General features: G+C 39.4%; 1 protein-coding gene across 2 annotated transcripts; it reads right to left on the bottom strand.

The window, feature by feature from the left end:
• Positions 1–1,872: 1,872 nt before the first annotated feature.
• On the bottom strand, positions 1,873–25,209 carry cyld (cylindromatosis (turban tumor syndrome)). Of its 2 annotated transcripts, XM_030721200.1 has the most exons (17): positions 25,070–25,209; positions 23,423–23,965; positions 20,735–21,046; positions 17,421–17,526; positions 16,415–16,516; positions 15,163–15,279; positions 11,236–11,624; positions 10,533–10,698; positions 10,297–10,438; positions 9,450–9,572; positions 9,022–9,113; positions 8,638–8,704; positions 6,139–6,271; positions 5,344–5,452; positions 5,011–5,129; positions 4,462–4,678; positions 1,873–4,016 (listed from the first exon to the last, which is right to left on the bottom strand). In XM_030721200.1, exons 2-17 carry the CDS (start codon positions 23,912–23,914, stop codon positions 3,832–3,834), a joined length of 2,871 nt encoding a protein of 956 aa, XP_030577060.1. In that variant the 5' UTR covers positions 23,915–23,965; positions 25,070–25,209; the 3' UTR covers positions 1,873–3,831. The 2 variants fall into 2 exon arrangements, with proteins under 2 accessions (XP_030577060.1, XP_030577066.1); XM_030721206.1 differs by lacking the exon at positions 15,163–15,279.
• Positions 25,210–26,348: the final 1,139 nt, after the last annotated feature.

Here is a 26,348-nt window from a genome sequence, read left to right on the forward strand (position 1 = left end):
CTAGTGAGACTGTTCTAATCCAGCACCAAAATAAGAGTTTCTGTTTTGAGAGAATTTTAAAGCTTAAGGTCAAGTGGGTAAAGAACAACTTGTGGTGTATGGAAATTGTTGAAACTCTCCACAGGATGTGGTAAGTCATAATTTAGCTTCTTCCTAACCCTTCTATTTGTTTGGGTTTGGCTGCTGTTTTGGTGAAATAAAGAGTTTAAGCCCAAAGCAGGTGAGGTTAAACTACTGTAATCCTGTTTGCTGTTAGTTTGTGTGGAGGGTGGGGTTAAGGTGTGAGGTGGACACTGGCTCTACTGACTGTTTATCATAAACACAGCCTAGCCCAGAGAGGTCCATCTGCTTTGATTTTATTTAGTGATTCCCCCCAGGGGCCCTGAGCTGGAGCGAGAATAACAATACTTGAGCCCATCTGTTCCCGTAGAACCAGCCCCGGCTAAATTACCACACGCTACGAGCGGCTGGCATATGCTGTGGCATAAAGCTACAAGAGGGCATTGTGCGCCAGCTGTTCTGTTGACAAATACTTATCTGGCACTTCTGAAGTCAGCTTGCTAAGCTGGTTTCAAGTTTGACTAAAAACTAAACAGGGTAAGGTGTGGAATGGGGCTCCTGTGAAGGGGGGGAGATGCATGTATAATGCATGTTGATTTATCCCGGGGTATCGTTTTGTCAGAGGTCGTCTGGGGAATTGGGTCACTGATGTAGACTTAATTTGAACATACAGGGCAGCTAGAAGACTGCAACCAACCAAGCGGTCAAAACAGACTACAACTAATCTTTCACATTCTCCTGTAACAATAACAGGCTGTAATCATACTGTTAAATGTTTACATGTCAGTGGATGATCACTGTTTCAAAGGCTTAAATTGGGCTTGATCACAGTAATCCTATCGGTAAAGAAACAGATCTTTCTATGGGGGATAATACACACTTTAAACAGTGAAAAATACACAGGGTTTTGTAGGGATTCACACCTATAGCTCTAAAAAATTCACAGGAATAACAAAATAATACTGGACAAGAAAATACAAAACTGTTCCTTAATGGTACATGAGATGTCAGCTACAGGTACTATAATCAGTCTTCACATGTTTTTGCTTTGCTAATCTGACATCAGTGTATTTTTTCACTATCTATAGAAAGTACTGTCATCAGCTTATACCTGGCACCATTCTTATTTCATATGCAGTCCAGAAATAAAAGTCTATAATTAAGCTAGCTGGCAGCTTCTCAAAGTTGCTTTAAATACACTCATAAAAAGACTGAATATCTAGTTGGAAGCAGTGTTTTGGAACTATTTTAGCATCATCTGATTTTCCTTTACTACTGTAGCACCCAGTGCAAAAATGACATGAAAGATCATTTTAAAAATACCCATTTCTTTCCGATTTATTAGGCAAAGCAAATTTAATATGTTAAAAAAAACAAAAAAACAACCATACTTTTGTACTAACTGCATGGAATTAAAGGTTTTACAGTAACCTGCACTCCCAGGTTGGCACGCTGTAATCAAACAACTTGCAGCGCATCAACATTAACCTCAGTTACTGTTAATGTTGACATAAAATATTTGTAACTGAGCAACTCTAGATTCACATATAAAAATAGGTTTACTTAAGTTTTATTTGTAACTTTTTTAAATCACCTATGTCCCGTTTTATTGCCTCTTCAGTGTGTCAAGGTAAAAACGTGTGAAAAAAGTTTTGACAGTTTTAACACTGTGCCGAGATCCCATGGCTGAGATGCCAACCTGAAAACACAAATTCCCTCTGACACGCCATTCCAAAGCATCTGCAGAAAGAAAAAAAAAAAAAATCCTTGATGCTCTCAAGGACACCGGCATAAAATATACAAGACTTGACATTTCACCCTTCAAAATGGGCTTTATTTTTAACATTTACAGGAACATCACTGACATTAATTTTCCACCCGTTACATATGTCTACACTGTACAGATGAAAGAGGGGGGGCAAAAAAAAAAAATCTAAATCTCTGCTCTGAGACTTCTCTCATAGAGAACAAGGCTCCAATCAGTGATAAGCTCCAGCAGTGCAGAAAAAGTTCGCACAGGTGTCAGAATACCTGCAACAGTGGAAATGACCACAGACCAAAAATGGAAGTTGTCAGGTGAGAGGTACTTTGAAATCTGGATAAAAAAACAACTACTTTATAGTTAGACTGGTATGCCTTGGGGAATTTGGAATATAATGGAATCGACGATCATTTTTCCATTCTTTTTTTTCTTTAAATGCGTCAAGGTTACCAGCTTTGTGCCTCTTCATTTCCCATCATCTGTTATCTGTTCAATGCATCATTGTGAACATTCAGTAGTTGCTACTGTTACTGGATCTAGTGAAAGAGGACAAGGAGTACCTAAAGTTTTTTTTTTTTTTAACCCTGTGTCATCTTCTTAGAAAGGGAGAAGAGTTTATAATATGATTTAAGTACAATAAATAATAATATTTTGATCACAACTGTTTAGTTATCTTGTGCCTGGATGGAAGTCACACTTTCATTAAAGGCAGCGAGAATCAATACTTGCTTCACTTTGCTCGTAGGAAATCCAATCTGCCATGATGGGCAGAGAAAAGGCTTTGTAAACATAAAATATAATTTAGATTTACTCATCAACACAATGAGCGACAGACTTAAAGACACTGCATATGAAATTCTTCACATCACACACGCTTACCTTAAAGAAAACAGTCAGACTTTTCCAGTATTTCACCTCATTGACCCTATGAATGCATGGAGTGCTCCACCAACCAGCTTTACAACAGCAGCCATTGTACAAGTCTCCCTTCATGAATGTATCTGGCATCTACCCTGCATTAGCAATGCAGACCATTCTTTACAGCTACAGCAGAGGAGCAAATTTGTATTCTGTAACACAAAACTCATGTCTCCCGACCAACAAATTAGCACTCACTGTGACTTCAAATGGGAGGCAGAAGAAAATAAAATGCAAAACCTAAATGTTTCCTGATAGGTCCACTTTGGGGATGAAGCAAAAGGTGCAGCATTAGTTACACAAATATGCAGAAAACATGAGACTTTTACAATGGCTACATCTACTTCTGCAAAACATATACTGTAAAGACACAAACACAGTTTGATGGGGAATTATGCAAACCTGTTGACAAAGAGCAAAGAGTCTGGTCTTGATGCGGCTGCACTGAAGATTGACGTCTATATTGTTGATGTTACTACCATGACTATGCTATTAAGATATTTTACACAGAAGCGTACGTATGGGATGAGGATTTGCACTCTGCATTGCTTCCTTAATGTGCATTATGGAAGGCTCCCATCATTTTCAGTGATTAAGAATAGCAGGACTCCTCTTTTCTTAAGGTAAATGAGGTGAGAAAGGTCTTCCCACTAGTTCATTGTGTTTTTGTTGCGCATGTTTTGTCAGTCACTGCGACACAACATGCCCTCCCGCCCATCATCTCTTTCCTCCCATAACAGGGAGTGAATCCTCATAATGCCTACATTTGCTTCGTCATCCACTACCAATGCTCAGCTGTGAGACACAGGGAAGCTACATAGGACTACATGAAGAACACAACACTTCAACTAATGCACAGTGCAAATAGGCTTCTCCCCCATTCTTCCCTCTCCAACTTCCAGAAATGAGCAGGCATTGTGGAGAGTAAGGGAGGTGGGGGTAAGGGTTAATTCTGGACAGCGCCCCTGCTGGCAGGCAGCCGCTCTTTTAGTTTAATTTTTGGTCTTTCTGGAAATCTTCCGCCCTGGGAAAGGGGAAGGTGGAGTGACTAAGGAGCAGGGGTGGGAGAGTAGGGGTCTTGAGAGAGGATTCTACTTGTACAGACTCATGGTCGGGCTCTGGTACATGCACATATACGCATCACACAGCAGGCGTCGCGCCTGGCCCTGGATGCTTTTGGGATCAAGGGTGTGCAGCTCCTCTGGGGTCATTTTCAGGTAGGCTTCCACCTCCGGACAGGGAGAAACTTGTGGGATGTTGAAACCATTCTGCCCTCCTGAAAAGTCACAAGCAAAGTCATTAGAGACAGCCCAACGGACACAGCAAGCTAGGTATTTTACTCATGACCAGTTCTTTGTGTTTGAAAAGCTAGATGATTTCAAATAAAGGCAATCATTGTTGGCTTATATGACTTTTACAACTCTGCCCTTAAAAAAGCTGAAATTATGAAGCTGATGCAAAGAATCGATAATAGACTAATGAAATTAAGAAAAATGACCAAAAAAGGGGGGGGGGGGGACACGCAGTAGCTTATGCACTAGCTCTCAGCTTCATTTTGACTGTCAAGCAACTGTTTGCTTAAATGTAGAAATAGTTTTAAACTAGGTTTGACATCAAAGAAAGAAGAGTTCCAGTACTTTTCAATATGCAGTAACTTTATAACTTCAGTTAAAATAGCAGTTTTGTTACAAACACAACATCAAAAAGACCGTGACACGCACCGTCACGGTCGGCCATGCTGTCGAAGAAGAGCCAGGCTGAATCCGCGGTGCCGTACTTGACAAAGGCCACGTAGTGACTGGTTTCAATGCACAGCACGGCGAACAGCTCCATCCTCTGGCGGGGAAAACTGCCCTGACGGCCCATACTTTCTTGTAGCTCCTTGGGGACGGACAGTTTGCCATGTCGATGGGCTTTTCTCCTTGGGTGGAGGTGAACCTAATTCAGTACAAGCACATATACCATTTGTTACCATGGCCTGTCAGACACAAACAAAAGATGCTTAACATGTTACTGTAGACATATTTCATAGTTATACGAGACATACATATTAGAGATGAGAGGAATTAAAAGCCCTCCAGGAATCCTACTGCCATACAATATTATTTTAAAAAAAGCACAGACTTTGGGGCCATGTGTTAAACTCAACTCCTACACTGAGCCGCTAGGATTCCTTTGGATTTGGCGCCACCAAATGGATGATCCTGACACAGACTTTAAAACCTGTTTTTGGTTGAAGTAATGCTGCAATAATGCCTCGTGTTGTTCACCTGTGTATTGCACTTTTCACAGAACTGTTTAATTTTGCCAGCAGTGATGTCCCCATCCTCATAACAGTCTCGGCACTCGTAGAGAGCCAGGCCTCCGCAGATACGACATTCCCTTGGAGCTGGAAAACAAAACGCAAACCTCTATCACTGCTGACACACTGTACCAAAGTGAAATTCTTTAGGCTGGAAAGCAAGAAAAATTGGTTCCTTCATCTCAACTGAGCTGAAGTGACAACAGAGTGGAAATTCATTACCAGAAGCCACACACAGCTTTGAATCACCACTGACCAGCACATCGCACACACAGACTGAAAATAAATATTAGCTACTCACTGTCCTCCAGAAGATCTGTGATGTCCAGCTCCAAGGAGGGGAAAATCTTATTGAACATTTTGAAGTCTTTGCCAAAGCGGGGCATCTGGATAATTAGGCAGGAGGGCGCCTGACAGAGAAAGAGAACCTATAGGTTAGTCATCTATAAAGCGCCGAGGTCGAGTCAAAACAGGAACTGAGACTATCCTGCTACAGACAAATAGGAATTATGTCTTTTGAACAAAACAGATGACAATTTTGTTTAAAGGAAGGAGAATAAGGATATGAAATGCATAATATACAGTGCAAACTGCCTCATACTTAGGATCTGAAAAATTTATGTTGTGTTTCTTATTTAAAAAAATGAAGAACACGCATATTCTATAGCATCCACTGGAGTAAAACTGAAAAAGGTTTCAGATGAAGTAAACTAAGCACTGCAAAAAAAATTTTTTTTTTCCTCTTCTTGTCAACTGAATGAGGAAATGTCAGTGTAATATTTCTCTTAGAACAATACAAATCCTTTTTAATTTATTTGAATCTTATTAAACTATTATATTTGTACAACTGAAAACCTTTGATGTAAAAATTATTAGTTCTTTAAACTTGCAAAATGAGAAAAAAAGGTTGGCCAGTGTGTAGATTTTGGTAGATCTTTGAACCAAAATGTGTGTTTATACCAAAGATTTATAAGATGTGGTTATCTATAACTCAACCCAACTGGCACCTACCAGACCAGTCAAGGCACACAATATTATCAAACCTTCTTCTTAAGAAAACATTTTTAAAATAAAGATGAAAATAATTCAAATGAACCTCTGCAAACTTTAGGTCGCTGTTGATGAACGACCATTCCAGGAGCTGCTGGATGGTGGGAACTCCGACCTTGTCCTTCTTATCCATGAAGATCTGGTAAAAATAGCAGTCTTGGACCTTTTGACCTGCTGACCTAGAAAACAACAGCAAAGTCTTTGTTCATTTATCTTCCTTCCTCAGGGTGAAACTAAATATGTACAGATCTTAGAAACTCTTTTAGTAGCAGGTGGGGGTTTTTTTCTGTAAAATTAACACCACAGAGCACAATTTGTATTTATGTTAACTGACAAAAAACCAATTCATCTATCAATATCTGAAATATATGCAGCAATTCATCAAATAAATAAAAGCAGCCTCTCTCTCAATTTGTGAAATATGAGCAGATAGTAAAAGAACAACTCAAATTTTCAGCATTTTTAAATAAAGTAGTTTAACATTAGACATTTAACAAATCCACAAATCAAAAATATTACAGGATCTTTGTTTTATTACAGCTACATGTCTCTGATAAACAATAAAAATCAGATTTAAGATTTTTTAAGTGGAGTAATCATTCCAAGAAAGGTAGCTCTTTCAGTCACCTTATAATGACACAGCTTTACGACTCAGAGTCTGTCGTATAACAGTTTGTCAGAAATGATGACATCCAACTCTCACAGCTCATCTCACGTTCAAAGATTTGTAAATGAGATCACATCATTAGTTTTCAGTCTGACAAAAAAACTCACATTTTAAATCACTTTGCCCACGCTGTAAGTCATACAGTTTCCAGTGCTCACACTGCGGTACATGTGAAACTCTGTTTAAATCTACACTTCACAGATTTAGACATCTGGTTTAGTGTTTGTTTTAAGACTATATTTGCATAGTCTGGTTATGCTGATAATCAGGGGCACGCTCATTATGCCACGTCATAACGCTAACCCTCAATATGGTTTCTGTATGAAAAGTAATGCAATTCAGTTTTATTTATATAGCGCCAAATCACAACAACAGTAACCTCAAAGCATTTTACACTGGAAGGTAAAGCCCCTACAATAATACAGAAAAACCCTTAACAATCAGATGACCCTGTATGAGCAAGCACTTGGCAACAGTGGGAAGGAAAAACTCCCCTTTAACAGGAAGAAAGCCCCAGCAGAACCAGGAGCAGGGAGGGGCAGCTGTCTGCCATAACCGGTGGGGGTGATGGGAGTTGAACTGTTCTAGGCATTTCTTTTATTAACCTCACCAACTAAACCTTTACAACAAGAAACCTGTTGGCCTATAGAGCTCTGCTGTCAAATGTTTTACTTGTACAATATGTGATATATATTAATATTTGGTAGTGCAAATTTGTGGTTTCTTTGAATCATTACACTTTAATCTATCCCACTATGTGTCCCACTGGTCTCATCAGTCATCATATACACTCACTGGCCACTTCATTAGGTGTACCTGTTCGACTGCTCGTTAATGCAAATATCTAATCTACCACACACAGCAGCAACTCAGTGCACTGAAGCATGTATAAACTGCAATTAGGTAATTAGACACAGACGAGACGACCTGCTGAAGTTCAAACCAAGGATCAGAATGGAGAAGAAAGGTAAGTTAAGTGACTTTGAACACGTCACGGTTGTTGGTGCCAGATGGGCTGGTCGGATTATTTCAGAAACTTCTGATCTACTGGGATTTTCCCACACAGCCATCTCTGGGGTTTATAGAGAACAGTCCGAAAAAGAGAAAATATCCAGTGAGCGTCAATTCTCTGGGTGAAAATACCTTGTTGATGTCAGAGGATAATGGCCAAAGTGAGGTATGCAGAAGAGTATACCTTGGCATCTACTGCTGTAGATGGGCTGCAGGTGGCACTCCTATCACTAAAAGCAGGAACCTGATGCTACAGTTCACATGGGCTCACCAAAACTAGTCAACAGAAGACTGGATAAATGTGGCCAACTGTGCATCGTTTAAATAACACAGCCTTGTTGTTGACCACGTCCATCCCTTTATGACCACAGTGTACCCATCTTCTGAAGGCTGCGTCCAGCAGGATAATCCACCATGTCACAAAGCTCAAATCAGATCTCAACCTAATAAAGCACCTTTGGGATGGAAGATTCACATCATGGACGTGCAGCCAACAAATCCGCAGTGACTATGTGATGCTATCATGTCAATATGGACCAAAATCTCTGGGGAATGTTTTCAGAACCTTGTTGTATCTACCCACAAACAATTACAGCAGGTCTGAAGGCAAAATGGGATCCAACCCAGTGATAGTAAGGTGTAACTCATTAAGTGGCCAGTGAGTGTATGTTTTAATTGTTTTAATTGCCTGGATCAGTTTCAGTTTGGGCATTTTCTTTTGGTTTTGTTAAAAAAAAAAATCTTGAAGAAAATTAAATTAAATAAACCTATACATATCTGATTTATCACCTCAGCCCCTGACAGAGTAAATACAGAAATTTATTTTACAGATTTTCAAATTTCTTTAAAATGTTAAATGACCTTTACCTTAGCTTGAGCAACGGATCCACCCTCAGTATGTGATGGAAAAGGATATTGAGGAACTCCTCAGGATCTGCAGTGCAAAATGTACTAAAATGAGTTTGGAGGTAATATTTCTGTGCAAATGCCACCATAAACTGTTCAAACTATGAATGAACATTTTGTTTTTGACCTTGACTTGCAGAGGTATCATATTTTACAGTTTTTAAAGAATTGGTATGATCTTTTTTTTATCATTATAGAAGTAATTTTTAAATTAGTCACAAAGTTACATCTTTAAGCAGACAAAAAAGCAATACTAGTACATGTAAGTAAGACAACCACCAATATCAATTCCCAAACACACATTAATGGGTACAAGGAAAACAACATGAAATCTCACTGTCATACCTTTTTCTTCAGAGGTAAAACCAGAGGCAGCTTCTACTTTCTCCAAGATCCTTCTCAGCTTCATCACTTTAGTGGCACAAACATACCCATGTCTAGAAGACGTAGACAAAGTTAGTTACAAGCTACCTAAACAGCCACATACAGTTCAGTAACTACAACTATAGTTAAACTTTTCAGGAGCAGTTTGCACTTCATGTAAATTCCAGTTTTGATGGATGACAAAAAAAAAAACTGCTTTCTGTGCCGTATTTTTTGTTTAAATGTAAAAGCTCTTATTTAAAGTTGTTCAGCATTTTAACTTAAAACAGAAGTCTTTATTCTTTTGTCAAAAACAGCAGAAACAAGAAGAACTGGTGATAACAACACAATTCTGATCTACAATACTGCAAGAGACAAACACCTGCAGCTAAGTATCTGTCAAGACTTACATGCGGAGAGGATTGACTATCTCTGTACGCAACAGCTCTTGAGTCTCTCTGTAATACTCTACATCAGTCTTTGATCGTGGCCTCAGCAGAACAGTGTCCAGTACAGAACTGAAGGAAAACAAACTGCAGAGCAAAACATAAAACAAAGGTGTTAAAATTAAAAATAATCTGTCTATTATCTCATTGCCATACGATGATTAGCCAGTATTGCTTGTCTGTGTTTATCTGATATTTAAAAACCAGATGACTCAAAAGTATCAGAGCTGGAAATATGGCCAGCCTGCTGGCAGTTTATCAGCAAACAAGAAGACATTTTTTTCATAGTAGAGAGAGATGTTAATATGTTGTTTCACAAACCAGAAAAGAATTATTCACTAAAAGCTACTGGTGCTAGTTGCAAACCCTCATAGGATTAATATAATGCAGTTTTTTCAGTTGCATTAATGTCTATTTTGTTAATTATTAAAACAATAAATATAAGAGATAAGAAGTGAGAAGCCAATGACATCTTACTGTTCAAAGCCCTTAGACTGAATTTAAAGCTAGAGTTCATAAATCCAAAAACAGTACAAAAACAGTTAAAGGGATTTCTACCAGTCTGGACTGAGTGCTTCACTCAAAACACATTTATCAGTGTTGAAAGAAACTGTTACACCACTATCCCCCAGTCAGCTCACAGCTGGAGCACATCCTGTTCAAAAAAAAAACAAAAAAAAAAACCCTTCTGGTTTAAGAAACGGGCTGGTGAGACTCTGCGATCGATAATTAAAATACACGTCAATAAAAATAATTTCATATTTTGTAGCTGATAATGTATTTACTATTACACCTAGTAAAGAGTACTAACCAGAAGAGGGTTGAATCCAGGTAGCATGAGTTGTAGTGACCTTGAATGCCTTTCTTCTTTCCCACCATGACATCCAGGCCATCATTTTCCGTACGTGGAGGTGTGTTCTCATGTACAACCTCACTCAGGTAACCCCCAAATGCTGCAAAAACACACATGGTACAAATGTAAACACAAAATTTGTGAGAACATTAGCTAAACTGATCATTTTAATCATGTACCTCCTAGTGACTCACCAATGGAGTTGCAGCGTTCAATAGGGTTGGAGGAGTGGTGAAGGGACGGGAAGCGGGAGTCAGGTCGGCAGCACTTGAGCTTCACAAACAGGGCTTTTTTAGGTGGACAGGTGAAGTAACGTGTGCCTTTAAATGTGCCATCAGTGCAGCCAGGGCACTCTTCTTCCTGGAAGAACAAGGTCATGGATTAAATTACCGCAAGGTATTTTTCATTAATTCTGTTTTTCCAAATGCCTAGATACTCAGGACTGTCTGATCATGTACTTGTTGACAACAGTGTGGTTGCTCAGCATCTGACATATTGAATTTTATACACCTGCCAACAGACTTTCCACAGAGAAATGCACTGAGTACACGTACTCAGCACTGTGACTTCCTTGACTACAATAAACCTTTGTACAAATTAAAGAAAGCCAGTAGGAAGCATTTATCGTGGCATGTTACACAACTGGATTTAGCAATAAATTAATTTCTATGTGCTGAATAATTTCCTATTCAGCTCAACAGGCAGGATGATCAAGGAAACATGTAGAGGTCAGTCAGTATGCATTAACAGCAGTATTGGGAGTGTCTACTAGTGTTATTTACCAAGGCAATGTTTGTTTGTGTTTATAATACATCAACCAATATACTGTTTGTCCAGTCAGAATTACATACTCTCTCTAATTCCTGCCCCTAAATTTACATTGTTGTGTTTTCTCACCAGCTCCAGACCAGCCAGAGGCTCCAGCAGGCCAGGAGGCAGACCCACCCAACGGATGACCCCACACAGAGGAGGGTTCTCCTTCACCTCCACCAGCGAGCCCACTTCCAAACCTGGTTGTCCTCGAGGAGGTGTTGAAGGCCGCGGCGAAGAAGGGGCAGCAGATGAAGGGGACTCTGATTGCTCGCCCATCACTGACTGAACAGACAGTGACAGGGGCCCATGGGTCATGCTGTCAGTAGGCCCGGGCTTGCGGTTGAGACTGAAGGGCAGCGAGTGAAATTTGTTGTCGCTGGACAACGAGGCAGAGGGAGGGGCCCTGGAGGGTGGGGAGGACTGGTTGAAGTCAGGGGGTGTGTCAGTAAGTGACTTAGCAGGGTCCTCCCCAACTGCAGGAAAGAAAACAAAACCCAAAACTTAGCATCTTCTTACATTATCTAGGCTGCTTTTATGAATGTAGTAAGGTCTTTGAGGACTACTGAAAATTTTTGTTTTATTTATCTCATTTATTTATCTCATCTGGTTGAAACAATGTAACAGTGTGAGAATTTTAACCACTGGACATCAGCGGGTTCAGATGGTGATGAGTTGCGATTTGTTAAACACCATTTTAACAAGTACAGCATCTTTGGGCATTTTCACACACGTGGTATTAAAGCCATCACATGTCAGGGATACATTAACAACATCTGGAAAATGTAGAAGTCAACCCATTAGGGTTTTTTCATCACCATGACTGATTTTTACTGTTATTTACTGATCAATAATTCATACATTTGCAGTAAAAAAGGAAATCTTTTTCTAAAAACTTAAGTGCAGGGAACTTAGAGAGGCACGCATGCCGAAGTAGTGCTATACATTCATTTATTTTATTGAAATGAAGTATACCATAAAACACTGAACAGTAAATTCAAAGTCATGCATTTATGGAAGGGGATTTTTCAGATAAATTCCTTGTGTCAATGTGTAATAGCTCAATGGAAAATGTGTAAAAGTCAGTGGAATTTACACAACTACTCTAAAAATAATGTTTCATGCAAATTCTTGAACAAATGACTTAAAAGCTGAAACCTGGAACTTTACACACCAGCTTTTACAGAAGTGAGAAGTCACTGAATTTATGTTCCATTACCCTTTACAATGTTTAAAGTGCATATTCCTGTCAGAGAACTATGATTCTTTCTCTGTTCTTGAAATTCAATATCAAAAACTATGTACTATAAAGAGCATATTACAATATAAAGCCTCTCACTTGTTAGTCATTTTAGTTATTAAAATGCTATAGTTCAGCAGTTACAGATTTTATTGCCGTTGTCACCTAGGGTGCACGCTACACAACAGCCTCACACACTCCGTAATAATGTGACTTTATAAACCACTCTCACAGTTTCGCTGCTTCAGAAACAAGTACTGTGAATTCCTGAACTAACCTTCAAACTTGTGTATCCCCGACTGAACTTTTTGTGCAACGAAAGAACCACAGCAATGCGTAACCTTGTCTGCTGACTTTGATACAAATGAAAACACCAGGGCCATAAAAAAAAATAAAAAATCCAAAATATGCAGTGAACCAGAGGAAGATGAAAATGATTACACATTCACAGGATGAGTAAGCAGTTCTGAAAATGGCAAGTCAGCCATTTATGGCTGTCCTAATTTCAAACAGCATGTGAAAAATACACAAATAGAATGCATTATTGAAATAATATGGAAGGTTCTTAAATGTTTCTTTGCAGTGACACATGGCAAAATTACAAAACAACTGTAGAGAATTAGTTTTGATTATGGTTAGTCCAAATTTCAAGGTTTAAACATGGCACATTAGCCATATATTAAGGTACATATTCACTTTTTCCATGCATGTCTCTTTAGCTCATTTATATTTTCTGTTACTTTATGATTCTGTCACTGGATGTAAAGAGAATAAATATTCTTAAAAAGTTTCTTCACAACTGTTGGTGACAACTGGTGATGAAACGAGCAGTGGAACAAGAACAAAAAGTACCGACTTGTTTTTTCCCTACACCAACAGTAACACAGTAACAAGACAATGTGCTGACTAAATCCACCAATCCTCGCCCCACAAACCAAGTCTTTTACTAATGCTCTTGGCCTGCAAATTGTATCACATCAAAGTCTGAATCTTCTAACTGCATCAGAAGCAAAAAAAGAAAAACAACAGTGAGATAAAGAGTCATTTGCGGCACTAAGCATCAATAAAAGCCTTTAGTAACACTGAATACCCCATGCAGGTGGAATGCCACAAAGAAACACAGAAATGGTGATGAGGGACAAGACTAGTGGAAAGGTACTCACAGCAAGCTACAGTAACAAACTACTGCTGGTGTTTCTCTGTATACTTTTACTTAAATCTGGTTGCAATTAACTACTTTTTTTTGCTATCAGAACCTTGAAGTGAACTGAACTGACTTAGTCATCCTTATTTTGCAAAATCAGTCACAAAACATTTCCAAACGTTTATGACTCATAATTTGAAGACACTTGTGCAAATCCACTCTGGCACTGTTTTCTAAAGGTTTCTAAAGTTTATCTTCTCTTTGTAATTTTTTAAGTCTTTCTTACACACAAAACCAGGAGACAGAGCAGGGGAATTTCATGCAGGATCTGGCCAGCAAGGAATCAAACTGAGCACCCAGTGCTCACAGGTTGGGTGTCCACTAATCTCTTAATGTATTTTGTGAGCTTATTGTCAAATGCATCTAAAGTAACTGTTTAAGACAGCTGGTTTTAAAGTTTCATATATGAACATTTTAATATGAGCCAAATTTTTAAAACATAAAAGATGAGTAATTCCTTCTTTCCCTCAAAACATTTTCACAAAATAAAAATCTAGGTCTTCCAAGCTAATGAAAACTATTTTTATTCATGGATATGATCAGCTGTGTTGGTGGCATTTCTTATATTAGCCAGCAGGGTGAAGGCAGCAGACTACCTCTGTTTGAACACTGCAGCTCAATTTAGGGATAAAAGGAATCAATCCATATGTAACAATATGCTGGGGAGTAATCTGGATTAATAGTCTTGTGCATAGTGCCTGGCTAAGAATAGTGACTGCTAACACAAAATAAAATTTATAAAAAAAAAAAAAAAAAAAAAAAAAAAAACTTACCCTAACTATTATTTTTAAAGCAGTATGACAAATAACGGCACACTGCACTACATTTATTACTTTATCATTATGATAATGTTTCTTACAACTGAATACAAACACTGAGAATTTTAGATTCATGAGTAAAGATTAAAAAGCTCATATGATAATTAGAAAACACAATTTATGTGCTTCTTAAGAACAAACGTGTTTCTAGAAAAGTTGGGACAATTTGTAGAATTTAAGTAAAAGTCAGAGCGCAATTATCTGCAAATCATTTAAATCTATACTATATTAAAGATAATATTAAAATCAACATATCAACACAATGAACTAAATCGCAGGTCTCAACCTGTTTTCAAAATTAGTTCCTTCAGATCCCAAACATTTAGGAGTGATATTAAAAGCAACAGCAGTAACCGTGCTGCTTTATCAAGTTTTTTTAAACGTGTCCAAGCTCCAAATAAACATAATTGTTGTACTATTTTCAGTTAATATGGGGTTTAAATGATTAGAAAACAATTGCTTTTTGTTTATTTACATTGTACAACAAATTCTACAACTTGTCACATCCTATTCTATGCTACCCATACCCTACTGCATGTATTTGATGGACTCACAGTACCAGAGTGTGGATGTCTTTTAGTACAGAAGTACTGTGGGAATGGAAAACCTTATTTTGTCATTGTAAGTGCATTAAAGCTATACAGCACCTGTTAAGGTTGCTTTTATGAAGCAGATTCAAATGTAGCTTGTAAACAGTAGCTTGCCTTTAAGATGGTTGACATTCCATGAGTACTCTTTTTCTTTTCTTTTACCTTCATCAATGTACCATGTGCTTTTGGATTTGGGCTGGGCTGGGGGGTCAAGAGAGCTGCCATTTAAAGTATAGTAAAATTCAGACTTGCTTCTACTGCCACACTGATGACCTAATCCTGTAAATAAAGCAAGTACATGAAAAGAGAAAGTACAGAGAGATGAGCATAATGTGCATGAGCGCACTGTACCAGTGTGCGTGCCTGCTTCTGTCTCAACAATGAGCAAAGGAAACCTAAAAAAAACCCATCGTGAACAGCAACAAAAACTTAAAGAGCCACTAGAAAAAAAAAACGGGTCACTGCATCCACATCAAAGCAACGTATCTGCAAGAGGAATTTCTTACAATTATTTTCTTTTATGTGGGACTTTCAACCAAAACCGATGTATCACTTCATTTTACTTATCTAAAATACTACACGCTTCAACAATAATTATCTGTAGCAAAGAAAAGCCAGCTGTAACTAATCTATACAGTTTATGTAAAGTCTAAATGTTTTGGACAAGGAAAATACTGATGATTTTTTTTTTTTTTTATACTTTAGAAATGCTATCAGGCATTTTGAAGGAATGCTTCTTTAACGTGAACCTACTCTGATATTCCCAGAAAAGTGAAAGTAGCCACAGTGACGTCATCCATTGGTTTGTGAAGTCCTGTTTGAAATGAGCATTGTTGCTGTTACCATCTCGGTGTTTTGAAACCAGACGTGACCAGTGAAAGGTGGATCTAACTGCGAAACCACACGTTAACATCTTTGAACCAGTAATTGCCATTGTGCATTAATAAAATTAGAAAAATGCATTTATCTAACTAATATTTTTGGCACTGATTAGCAAATGCAGCAATATTTAAACATCTAGTTGACTCGCTGCATGTATCCCAAATTTATACTGTCACACCATTTGAAGCTCAAGCTTTCAACTGCCTTAAACACTCAGTTTCAGACAGCTTTTTCTATTCTTTCATCTCTTCTCTAGTCTAATATGGTCATCTCAGGCAAAAGGTGCTGGCTGAGCAAGCCTTCTGTTTGAAAGAGGCAGCTGTTTAAAAGAAAGATGGATTGAAGGGAGAAGGAGCTTAGTGTAAGATTAAAAGAAAAAAAGATTATTCAAACTTTAAATCATGCAAAGCTACTCTAGGAGAGTCCAAGAATAAAAGGAGCTGGAAACAAGCATAAGTCCACTTTAGAAATTTTCAGCACACCAAACTGTGGGTATGTCAGTTAGCTGTGTATCGTAACAGTGGTGCAGTACCTTTGCTCTTTGGTTTGCTTTGGCCAGAGGACGACTTGTCACTGTTGGGGCCTCTGGGGGCAAAACTGTGCTTTTGGAGCCTTTGGTCCTGCATGGAATATTCTGTACATACCAAAAATACATCCACATTAGAGGAAACTCACATTGTTGACCAGTGCAACTTGTTAACCACACTAAAATACAATATGTGAATGTGAATACTTCATTCCAGATTACTTAGCTATAGGAAGCATCATTTTTATGTATGACACTAGGTTATTATGCCAGGCTATTAAGAAGAAGAAAGAAACAGCCTTTATTGTCCCACAGAGGGGAAATTTGTAATACAAATGTAATGTAATACATTTGTAATGTAATACAAATTACTTTGTAGCTAGTGCATAACTTGGCCTATATGGTGTGCTGCTTAAAGAACGTTCCACGTTCCACGCTATTCTAATTAACTGCAAGTAAGTAACCACAAGTTCTCTTGCCCCTCACATTATAAGCAGGCTAGAAGTTACAAAGGACAATTTTCACTGTCTAGTATCAAAACAAGAGAAATTAAGAACCAATAAAAAACACATTTTGTTTAGGAAACTAATTTAAAGTACTTCTACTTAGAGACAACATATTCCTGTTTAGAGAGCACTAAAGGAATTGTTTAAAAGAAAGGGGACAAATTTGATAATTTAACAATGTCAATCTTAATTTCCTGGATACAAGTTTGAATATTCAGAGAGGTAAACAGAAGCACACATAAGCAAATCAATATGCCACTGTGTGGAACAAAGAGCCAGAGCATCTCACTTGACTTTCAAAAACAAGTGAGCCATCAACACAAAAGGCTCTCTGTTCCTGCTGCAAGCAAAACACAAACTCGGAATGCTCGGAAGCAGCTTAGTACTGGTCCAAGTGAGAGACAGCTGAATGTTAGCCGAAAAGGGAAAAAAAAAATAAAAACAACACACTAATGCTGGATAAGACAAACAGAGTAAAAACCAGGAACAAATACTTGATAACTCACCTGGCATTACGTCACAGATGGGGACGAGTCGAGTGTGTTCCAAACTGGCAAAATTACACAGCAGCTTCCCATCAAACACACCATCCCAGTCCCCGATAGGATTGTCCTGAAAGAGTTGGAGACATGACAACCTTGTAACCCTCAACACTTGAACACTGAATAAGTTGGTGCCACACGTGCTGTTTCTCCTCGTATCTTTTTGATGATCAACAAGGTCTGCTGTATCTCACTCTATCTAAAGATTATGCTTAAACTGGACCCTCTGTGTTGTGATAATCCATACTGCTCATCTCATCTTCTCCACGTTAACCACAGATCTTCCACCTTAGGTCCTCCCCCTGAAAGCTCCACTTTCTCTGCAAGTACAACCACGCTATTCTTCTTCTTCTTCAGTTTGCAATCCAGTATTATGCTTCAGAGGGACAACCTAAGATAAGCTTGAGGCCAGTGCCACTAGCTAGAGAAGGCAGGGCGAGGCTGGACGCAGAGTAAGGCAGAGCAGTGGGCTCTCCTCAGCTGCCTGCTGGCCCCTTGCCATGCTGTTGGGTCATACAGCACTAAGTCTTTACCTCACTCCCCGCGTGACTGTCTTGCCTTTGTGTGGGAGGCTCAGATGCACTGAGTGGGCTGCTGCTGCTGCTGCAGCTGCTGGTGGTGGTGCTGATAACGATCAGCAGTCAAACGCCTCAGTTATGTATTTCAATCTCTGTATCACTACAGTACCATTCCCGCCTGACAACAGTAGTCATAGATACCAGCTACTACAATCCAAGGCAACAAGACACGTCAGAAAAATAAAATCACCAACACAAGCAAGTTGTGACAGGAAACCTGAGGTATTAACTGCTATAAGCTAAAATCTATGAGATCCACTCGTTTTAATACAATTACCTACCTAGTTGTATACAAATGCCACGTGAAACAGAAAACACTTTTCAGGGATAAAAATTATGATAAATGGCATAACACAGGTGTCAAAATAACAGTGAAAGAGAGCATATATTTTTATTTTACTTTTCTCTGTTTTTGCACCAGAAAGCAATGGGTTTCAAATCCTAAAGTATGAATGCTGTCATGGGGGTGGATGTCTGAACTGTTAATTTCATCCAAGCCAGAAGTCTAAATCACAGTGTGTTTTACAGACTTCTTGCTGACAGACGTTACCTGTGGTCTGCCCATAGAAGCCATGCTGGCATGTTTCTTTGAGTTATAAGAGCTGACCTAATGTGAAGAAAATGAGACACTTTTGAAATAAAAGCCCTAGCCTGTTGTTACGAGCCATTCAGTCCCTGTATAACAGCAGCGAGAGCTTGGTCCATATTGCCAGCAATAAGTTGGACTCAATTCTGGTAGGTGTTGGATTTTGCCAGGGCTCCCCTTTGTCACATTCTGTTCATAATTTTTATGGACAGAATTTCTAGGCATGGCCAAGTGGCAGAAGGCTTCCGCCTTGGTGGCCTCAGAATCTTATCGCTGCTTTATGTGGATGATGTGGTCCTTTTGGTTTCATCGGGTGGTGGCCTCCAGCTCACACGGGAGTGATTTACAGCTGTGTGTGAAGCTGCGGGTATGATAATTAGCATCTCTAAGTCTGAGGCCATGGTCTTCAGCTGGAAATAGGTCAGGGACAAGTTTAAAAAAAAAAAAAAAAGAGGGCCAATGATGTATTAAAACACTACCAACCAACAGATACCCCAGCCTGTACCAGATAGCATAAATTTTTTTTTGTTTGTTTGTTTGTTTTTCCAGTTTCTTGCCTGTTCATGCTGCATGGCTGGGGTACCTGTCAAAATTTTTTTTTCTCTGAGGCCCTAAAAAGAGAGAGAGAAAAAAAAAAGGAGTTTAAGTATCTCAGCATCTTGTTCACGAGTGAGGGGAGAGGAGGAAAGTGGGACACTGACAGATGGACTGGGGCTGTGGCTGTAGTGATGCAGTCTCTACACCAGTCTGACGTGGTGAAGAGAGCGTAAAAGCGAATCTGTAGATTTACTGGTTGATCTACGTCCCTACTCTCACCTATGGTCACAAGCTTTGGGTAGCGACTGAAAGAATGAAATTGTGGATACAAGCGGAAGAAATTAGTTTTCTGTGAGGGGTGGCTGGCCTCTCCCTTAGAGATAGGGTGAAGAGTGCAGTCATACAAGAGGGTCTCAAAGTAGAGCCGCTACTCCTCCACATCAAAAGGAGCCAGTTGAGGTGGTTCGGGCACCTGAGTAGAATCAGGGTTTTCAAATTATGCCGGCGGCAGGTGCATTTTCCACCAACTCCACCACTCTGCGCCGTCTACTTTTTAATTTTCCTAAAAAAAATGTTTTTGCGCCATACACCGTCTCCATTTCCAGCGCCATGTGGAGGCACGTGGCAATATTTACGTGCTTTCAATCTGAGCCATTTGATTGGTTCACGACTGCCATGTGACTATTCATATTGTCTGCTGCCATCATGGCTTTGGTCTCGGTCATAAGCTACTTTGGCATGCCCCCCTGCTACTCCAAAACAATTTGAAAGCCTTGAGGATGCCGCCTGGTCACTTCTTGGGTGAGGTGTTCCGGGCATGTCCTAATAGGAAGAGGCCCAGTAGCAAACCCAGGACATGCTGAAGAGATTTTAGCTCTCATCTGGCCTGGGAATGCCTCAGTGTTCCCCCCAATAAGCTGGAGGAGGGGCTGGGGAGAGGGAGGTCTGGTTCCTGTGCTTAAGCTGCTGCCCCCACGACCCAGCCCCAGCTACGCGAAAGAAAATGGATGGATGGATGGACTGTTTCATCCACTTGAGACTGAATTGAGGCAGAGATAGCCCAACCACAGACAACAGATGGTCTGAATATCAGCAACCGGGAATGAACTGTAGTCAAATGAAATGCTCCATATTTTGGAAAATCAATATAATCATCTTCTTCTTTTGTTAAAAGCTCACTGATAAAAACAAAATTATAAAATATTAAAACAAGAAAAAGGGAATCAGATCAAATATTCAAGGGGGTGAAAACTTTATATAGGCACTGGATGCTTGGGCACTAAGGGAGAAAAAGGCCTTATATCTCCACTTACTGTTACATGACTGGCAGCAGTGGGTGTTCATATTAGTTTTATCGTTTATTTATTAAAAGAAAATGTTTTTTGTTTTTGTTTGTTTTTTATAAATTAAAAAAAAATGTTTTTCTGTTTGATTTTAGAACACTGTGTTGAATGTTTATAACTGACTCAGACTGGAAGGTGAACAAACTGATCATTTAATCTACCTGGCAGTTCAGAGGACTGCATCTGTTCCTGCATCAGTTTAAATGTACAGTTGGGGGTACAACAAATGCTTACCATGTCAACTCCCACATAGTAACCGAGGCTCTCATTGCCTGGCAGCAGATCACAAAAAATGATGGTGCCTCTCTCTGGTCCCTCCCTGGTCTGCACCAGGACCCTGGAGTTGATCTCCAGTGGAGGAAAATCTTGATCCTCTTCCACCAGACACACGTTGTCTATCTCTAGCTCATCTAAACGTTCATCATCATCATCCTCCCACAGTTCAAGCTTGTCCAAGGCTACAAACACACCACATTCATCCTCACAGCGGAAAAGCTGGCGACCCTGGTAGGTGCCTTCCGTGAAGCCTTGACCCCGACCTTCCTCCTGGGACAGGAAAGTAGAGGAAAGACAACGAGTCAAATTTAGAGAGTAGGTCAGAAGAGGAGCAACAGAGATGAACAACTTATTGTCATAAGGACAGCAGACAGCAAGGCTGCTTGCTCAGCATTCTTGAGTAAAGGGGAGTCAACTTCCCAGTGCTGTGAAAGCTTCTGATCGATTACTGCAGCAGAAATATGACTTGACTTACTGTGATGATAGATGCAAAAATTTCTAGTACAGACATCAGATGAGCTCACTAGTCACACTAAAACATATTGCGCATCTTTTGACACATGCAGGTTCTTTGGATGAAAAACTGCTGAGTCACTGTTACTGCTGGCAAAGCAAACATACTGAAATCCATGCAGTTATGAGTATAAATCAGAATTTTATCACAAGAGTATGTGCTAACTGAGGCAGTTATACTGAGCCACAGTTTGAATACTTTAGCTCCATCAGCCCACTCAAGAAGATAACAGCTGGATTCTGGAGAATAACAACAACATTGTGCTGCAATAGGCAAGCCTTTGTATTTTATTTAATTGCTGTACTGTATGTACAGTCCAGAATGAATGGCATGACGTAAAGAACTCAGATTTAAAAATGTTGAAAGTATCTGCTTACATTCATGTCAGTTTAAACACTGCATCTTTGTTCCTGTGTTCCAGTAAAATAACAGTTAAAGACAAACTATTTAAAAGTTTAAGTACTGGCAATGAATTTCACATTTGTTAAATGTAACCTAATATTTTTCAAGCCAAATATCTAAAAATCAATCAACCAGTGCATGTATTTTAATCCTGTATTTTTACTCAAAGCCATGATATGCATGATTCACAAGGTTTGATCTTTATGGTGCATTTGTTTTTGTTTGTTTGTTTGTTTCAGTACTTTATTCACCTACACTGTCATCATCCCACTGTTGTTAAACCAACTGCCCCAAAGGCAATAAATTGTGAATTGAAGTTGTAGCTGCCAGGATGTGACACTGTCATTGTAAAAGTAATACAAATGTGAATATTCAGGTTTTCATTCAGCCTCTGCAGCAATGCTGTCTGCTCTCAACAGTCACCAATATGAAATACAGTGATCCCGACGAGACCCCCCAATAGGTGAAAATCCGCAAAATAGCAGCATTATATTTATTATATATTTATTTCATTATTTATATATATATTTTAAGGCTTTACAAACCCTTCCCCCACTCCTGTAAACCTCCCCCGCTCTCTTACTACCACTTGAATGATGAAGATGATAAATTATGTAGCTGTGCAGTACTAATGCCGATGAAGGTGGAGCAGTATCTTCATCCTCGGTCATTACATCTATTTCTGCTAAAGGCGTAGGTGTAACTTATCTCTTTTTCAGAGTGATGAACATAGTTATGGGGTGTTACAGAAATACCTATATACCACAAAATCCTGAAATATAGTGAAAACTCCGCGAAACATAACTTTTTTTAAAAATCCGCGATACAGTGAAGCCACAATAAGTGAACCGCGCTATAGCAAGGGACGACTGTCGTCTGCAGAAAAGATTTTTATTGTTAAATATGCTACTTTTATTATAGCTTATTTCCAAACCAATAACAACTGAAAAAAGTCACCAGTGGTTTTGTGTTAGGAGAGGATGGGGGGGGTATTTTTTCCCTCTGTTGAGTATGTAGGTAAAGTCTACTGAGCCTAAAAAATTAGACTGACAGTTCAGCAAATACACATTCTTCTTTCTGTCTTATTTAATTGAAACAACTACAAAAACACTTGAGCATTTTCACTGAGGGTCACAGGGTGCAAGAGGAAATGGTGGCACTTCTTTGACTTATTAAGTGAGTTATTGTGAGGAATACATCATTTATTTCATAAAGAAATTTGCAATAGTTTCCAGTTAGCCATCATTTTAAAAAAGTTACATGAGTCAAGCAAAAATTACCTGGCTTCCAACAGCGCTCAAGAACCAGTTCCTGTTTTTTTTCTCTTTACTTTTCAGTTCTTTACACAGACATACATGTAATAACTGGTTTTCAAGGTTTGTTTTAAGGTCATGCTAAAAAAAATAACGCTGTGGTTTTAGTCATAATTTTACATTCGTTTCCACATCTGCACTCTGTTTTCACTGTGTGATTCCAGACAAAGTCATCTTCTTATTTGTCTCACATTAATTAGATATCTGAATGAAGTAGAAAAAAAGCACTTTCTATTTAGCCTCAAATTTTATAATTTAAATTGTTTGTCACTATTAACATTTTGGCAGTACTTCAAATTTTATTTTAACTATAGCGATGATCACATGTTTAATGAACAGAGCAAAACCAAATTAAGAATCTACCGAGATAGCATCTTTAAACAAAAATGAGAGGAAAAAAACTGAAAACGCTCTCACCAGAAGCTCCACTCCAAACCAGATTCCAGACAGTGCTCTATCAGGAAGCAGTGAGCCTTTGAAGCGGACCACACCAGGCAGAGGTTCATCCCCTGAGCGCAGCTGGACACGCACCTTGGAACCACAGTCAATATCACGGACACGCTCTAGCCGTGACTTGTTGCAGAGCAGCGCATACCGTTCCTCACAGTTGGTAATGGGGAAGAGCAACTCAGCCAGCTTCTCATCCAGCTCCAAAACGTCCCGCTCATCCAGGCTCAGAACGACGTTGGTCTGGTCCAGAATACGGAGACTTTTCTTCCCCTTGCATGGGGGCAGTGTTCTTCCTAGGCTGTTGCGCTCCTGACAGGCCTGGCCAAGACTGCCACGGGGGATCCTCAGGGTCTTCTGGGGAGGCTTTTCCACTGTACACTCCTTCACAACCATGTAGAAGCGCCAGTCCTCCCTGAAGCCCCCACTGGGCTTCTCCTGGCTCCACAGGGCTGAGCTCATGGCTGCATGCTAGGCAGAAGGTCCAACATCAAGGCAAGCTTGACCTGTGGTCTGAAAGGGAACAAAAAAAAAAAAAAACAGAACAAGTGAGAGGTGACCTAATGCAATAATAGAAGTGAAAGTGATAAGCTGATTTTTTTTTTTTTTAGATTAATCCTATTATCTTACAACTCACATATTTCTGTAACTGTAAACAATTGTGTTTCAACAGCTGTCGAAACAATAACTTGTGCTTTTATACCACAGCAAGTTAAATAGTAACAATATTTCTACTCTGGCCTCTTCAAAGTCAAATCAAAAATCAACTAACAAGCACAACTGCTTCTGTCTAAAAGTACACTTGGGCAAAAAACACATGGAAACAGTAATTAGATGTAAACTGATGGCTGATGAGCATACCGAAATTAACCACGACTAGACTTTGGTGAAAGAGTCTTAACTGGACTGAGACTACAGAAAAAAAAAATGTGAATAATGATCTAAAATCTCTGATCCCGTTCGCTTGTTGTGGTTTCTTGTGGGAGATTTGAGAGGTCTCGTGTGTTCTCCCTCATCTACCTGCAGCAAACCTATTATATATTTTTTCATTATTATTTTGCGTAACATTACTCATTTCTATTTCTTTAAATTTTCTAAAAATAGACAGTGAGCAGACAGCTGGCTTATTCAGACACTTACACCAGGCGTGTGGATTTCCCCTGATCTCACCTCAGATATGTCAAGCGCAAACAATACTTCTACATCCGTCGATTGTTTCAAGCATGACAGCAGCGACTGAACTTACTCGGTCAATACGCTGTTTTTTAATAACTGGAGAAACGTCAGAATATACATTTTAATAAGATTTTTTATGGCTAACGCTGTGCACAGCTAAGACCCAGCATAGGCTGACAAATGAAAGTAATTTCAGGCTGACACGCGCTGACCTGCTGCGACATTGATTTAGTGGGGTCTTTCAGGTGAAAACCACAAAGCGATACTATGACTTGCTTTAATCAACATTTTCCTTGACAACAGCAGCAGCAGCAGCAGCGTGTCACCGGGCAGAAGCTGTCAGTCAAAGGCCCTTTAAGAGAGGGAAGTGGCTAACGTACAGTGAGCTAAAATGCACCAGATAGTCATTTGCGTCTAATGCCAACAACACGGACACCTTACCTTTAATATACGTCACCTCTGTTAGTGGCTACAGACCGCCATTTCAAAGTCCATTCCAGTTAGATAAATCTTTCTGAAAAACAGGTTAGACTGCTCCGGTAATAACCTCTGATTAGCTAAATGGACAGCTAATGCTAGTGTCCTAACCAGCTAAGTATCACGCTAAAGTTAGCCTAGCGAGCCGGTCAACAGCAAGCAGGCTGGCAGAGGACTGCCACCTTCGTAAGTATGCTAACAACATTTAAATAAATATATTCTCCATGAGAAAAATGTGAAATAATACAGTGTATCGCTACATCTATGAGATATATTATTTACAGGAGACGACCTCACTAAACTTAATGTATGACGTCGCCGTGCTCGCTAACAGACATTGGTTAGGCGTTTCTTTCTAAAACGCTGATTGGTTGTTTGTTTTGTCAATAACCAAGTCCCACTCTGTGGGGTTTTCCCATGGACGGTAGAAAGTTAGGTTGAAGTGTGACTTCCAGGGCAGATGATGCTGTCCTCATCAGCTGCAGGCGGTACTGGAGCGTTTATTTAAATAATAAATGCTATTTACATTAGAATAATACAATTTAAAATGTATATAGAACAAAATTTGGCCTGAGAATAAGAAAACTGGTAATATTATTAGCAACATGTACTTAATTATAAAATTGTTGGAGACTAAGGACAGTTTTGCCATTTTCCCAGTGTATCCAAACTATATTATAATTAATAGTCTAACCTAAGTGTCAACTAGTTGTCTGAGACAATGTAGTCTATTCAAGCGGTTTTATGAAACTTCTTGTACTTCTTTTGGTTGCTCCCTTTAGTTGTCACCACAGCGCATCATCTGCCTCCATCTCACCCTGTCCCTAGCATCCTCATCTGTCACACCAGCCCTCTGTATGTCCTACTCATGAATCTTCTCTGTGGTCTTCCTCTTTTCCTCCTGCCTGGCAGTTCCATCCTCATCATCCTTTGTCCAATATATCCATTATCTCCGCACATGTCCAAACCATCATAGCCTTTCCTCTTGTCTCAACCTGAGCTGTCCCTCTGATGTACTCATTTCTAATCTTATCCATCCTGGTCAAGGATGCTGTCTTTTTGTTAGTGCCACCAATGAAAATCTTAGCATCTTCAGCTCTGCCACCTGTCTTTTTCTTAGTGCCATAGTCTCCAAACCATACATCATAGTACATCTCACTACCATCTTGTAAATGTTCCTTTTCACTCTTGCTGCTACCTTCCATCACAAATCACCCCTCACACTCATCTGGACCCACTCCAC

Source organism: Archocentrus centrarchus, chromosome 3 (assembly GCF_007364275.1).
Source record: "Archocentrus centrarchus isolate MPI-CPG fArcCen1 chromosome 3, fArcCen1, whole genome shotgun sequence".
NCBI classification, from domain to species: domain Eukaryota; kingdom Metazoa; phylum Chordata; class Actinopteri; order Cichliformes; family Cichlidae; genus Archocentrus; species Archocentrus centrarchus.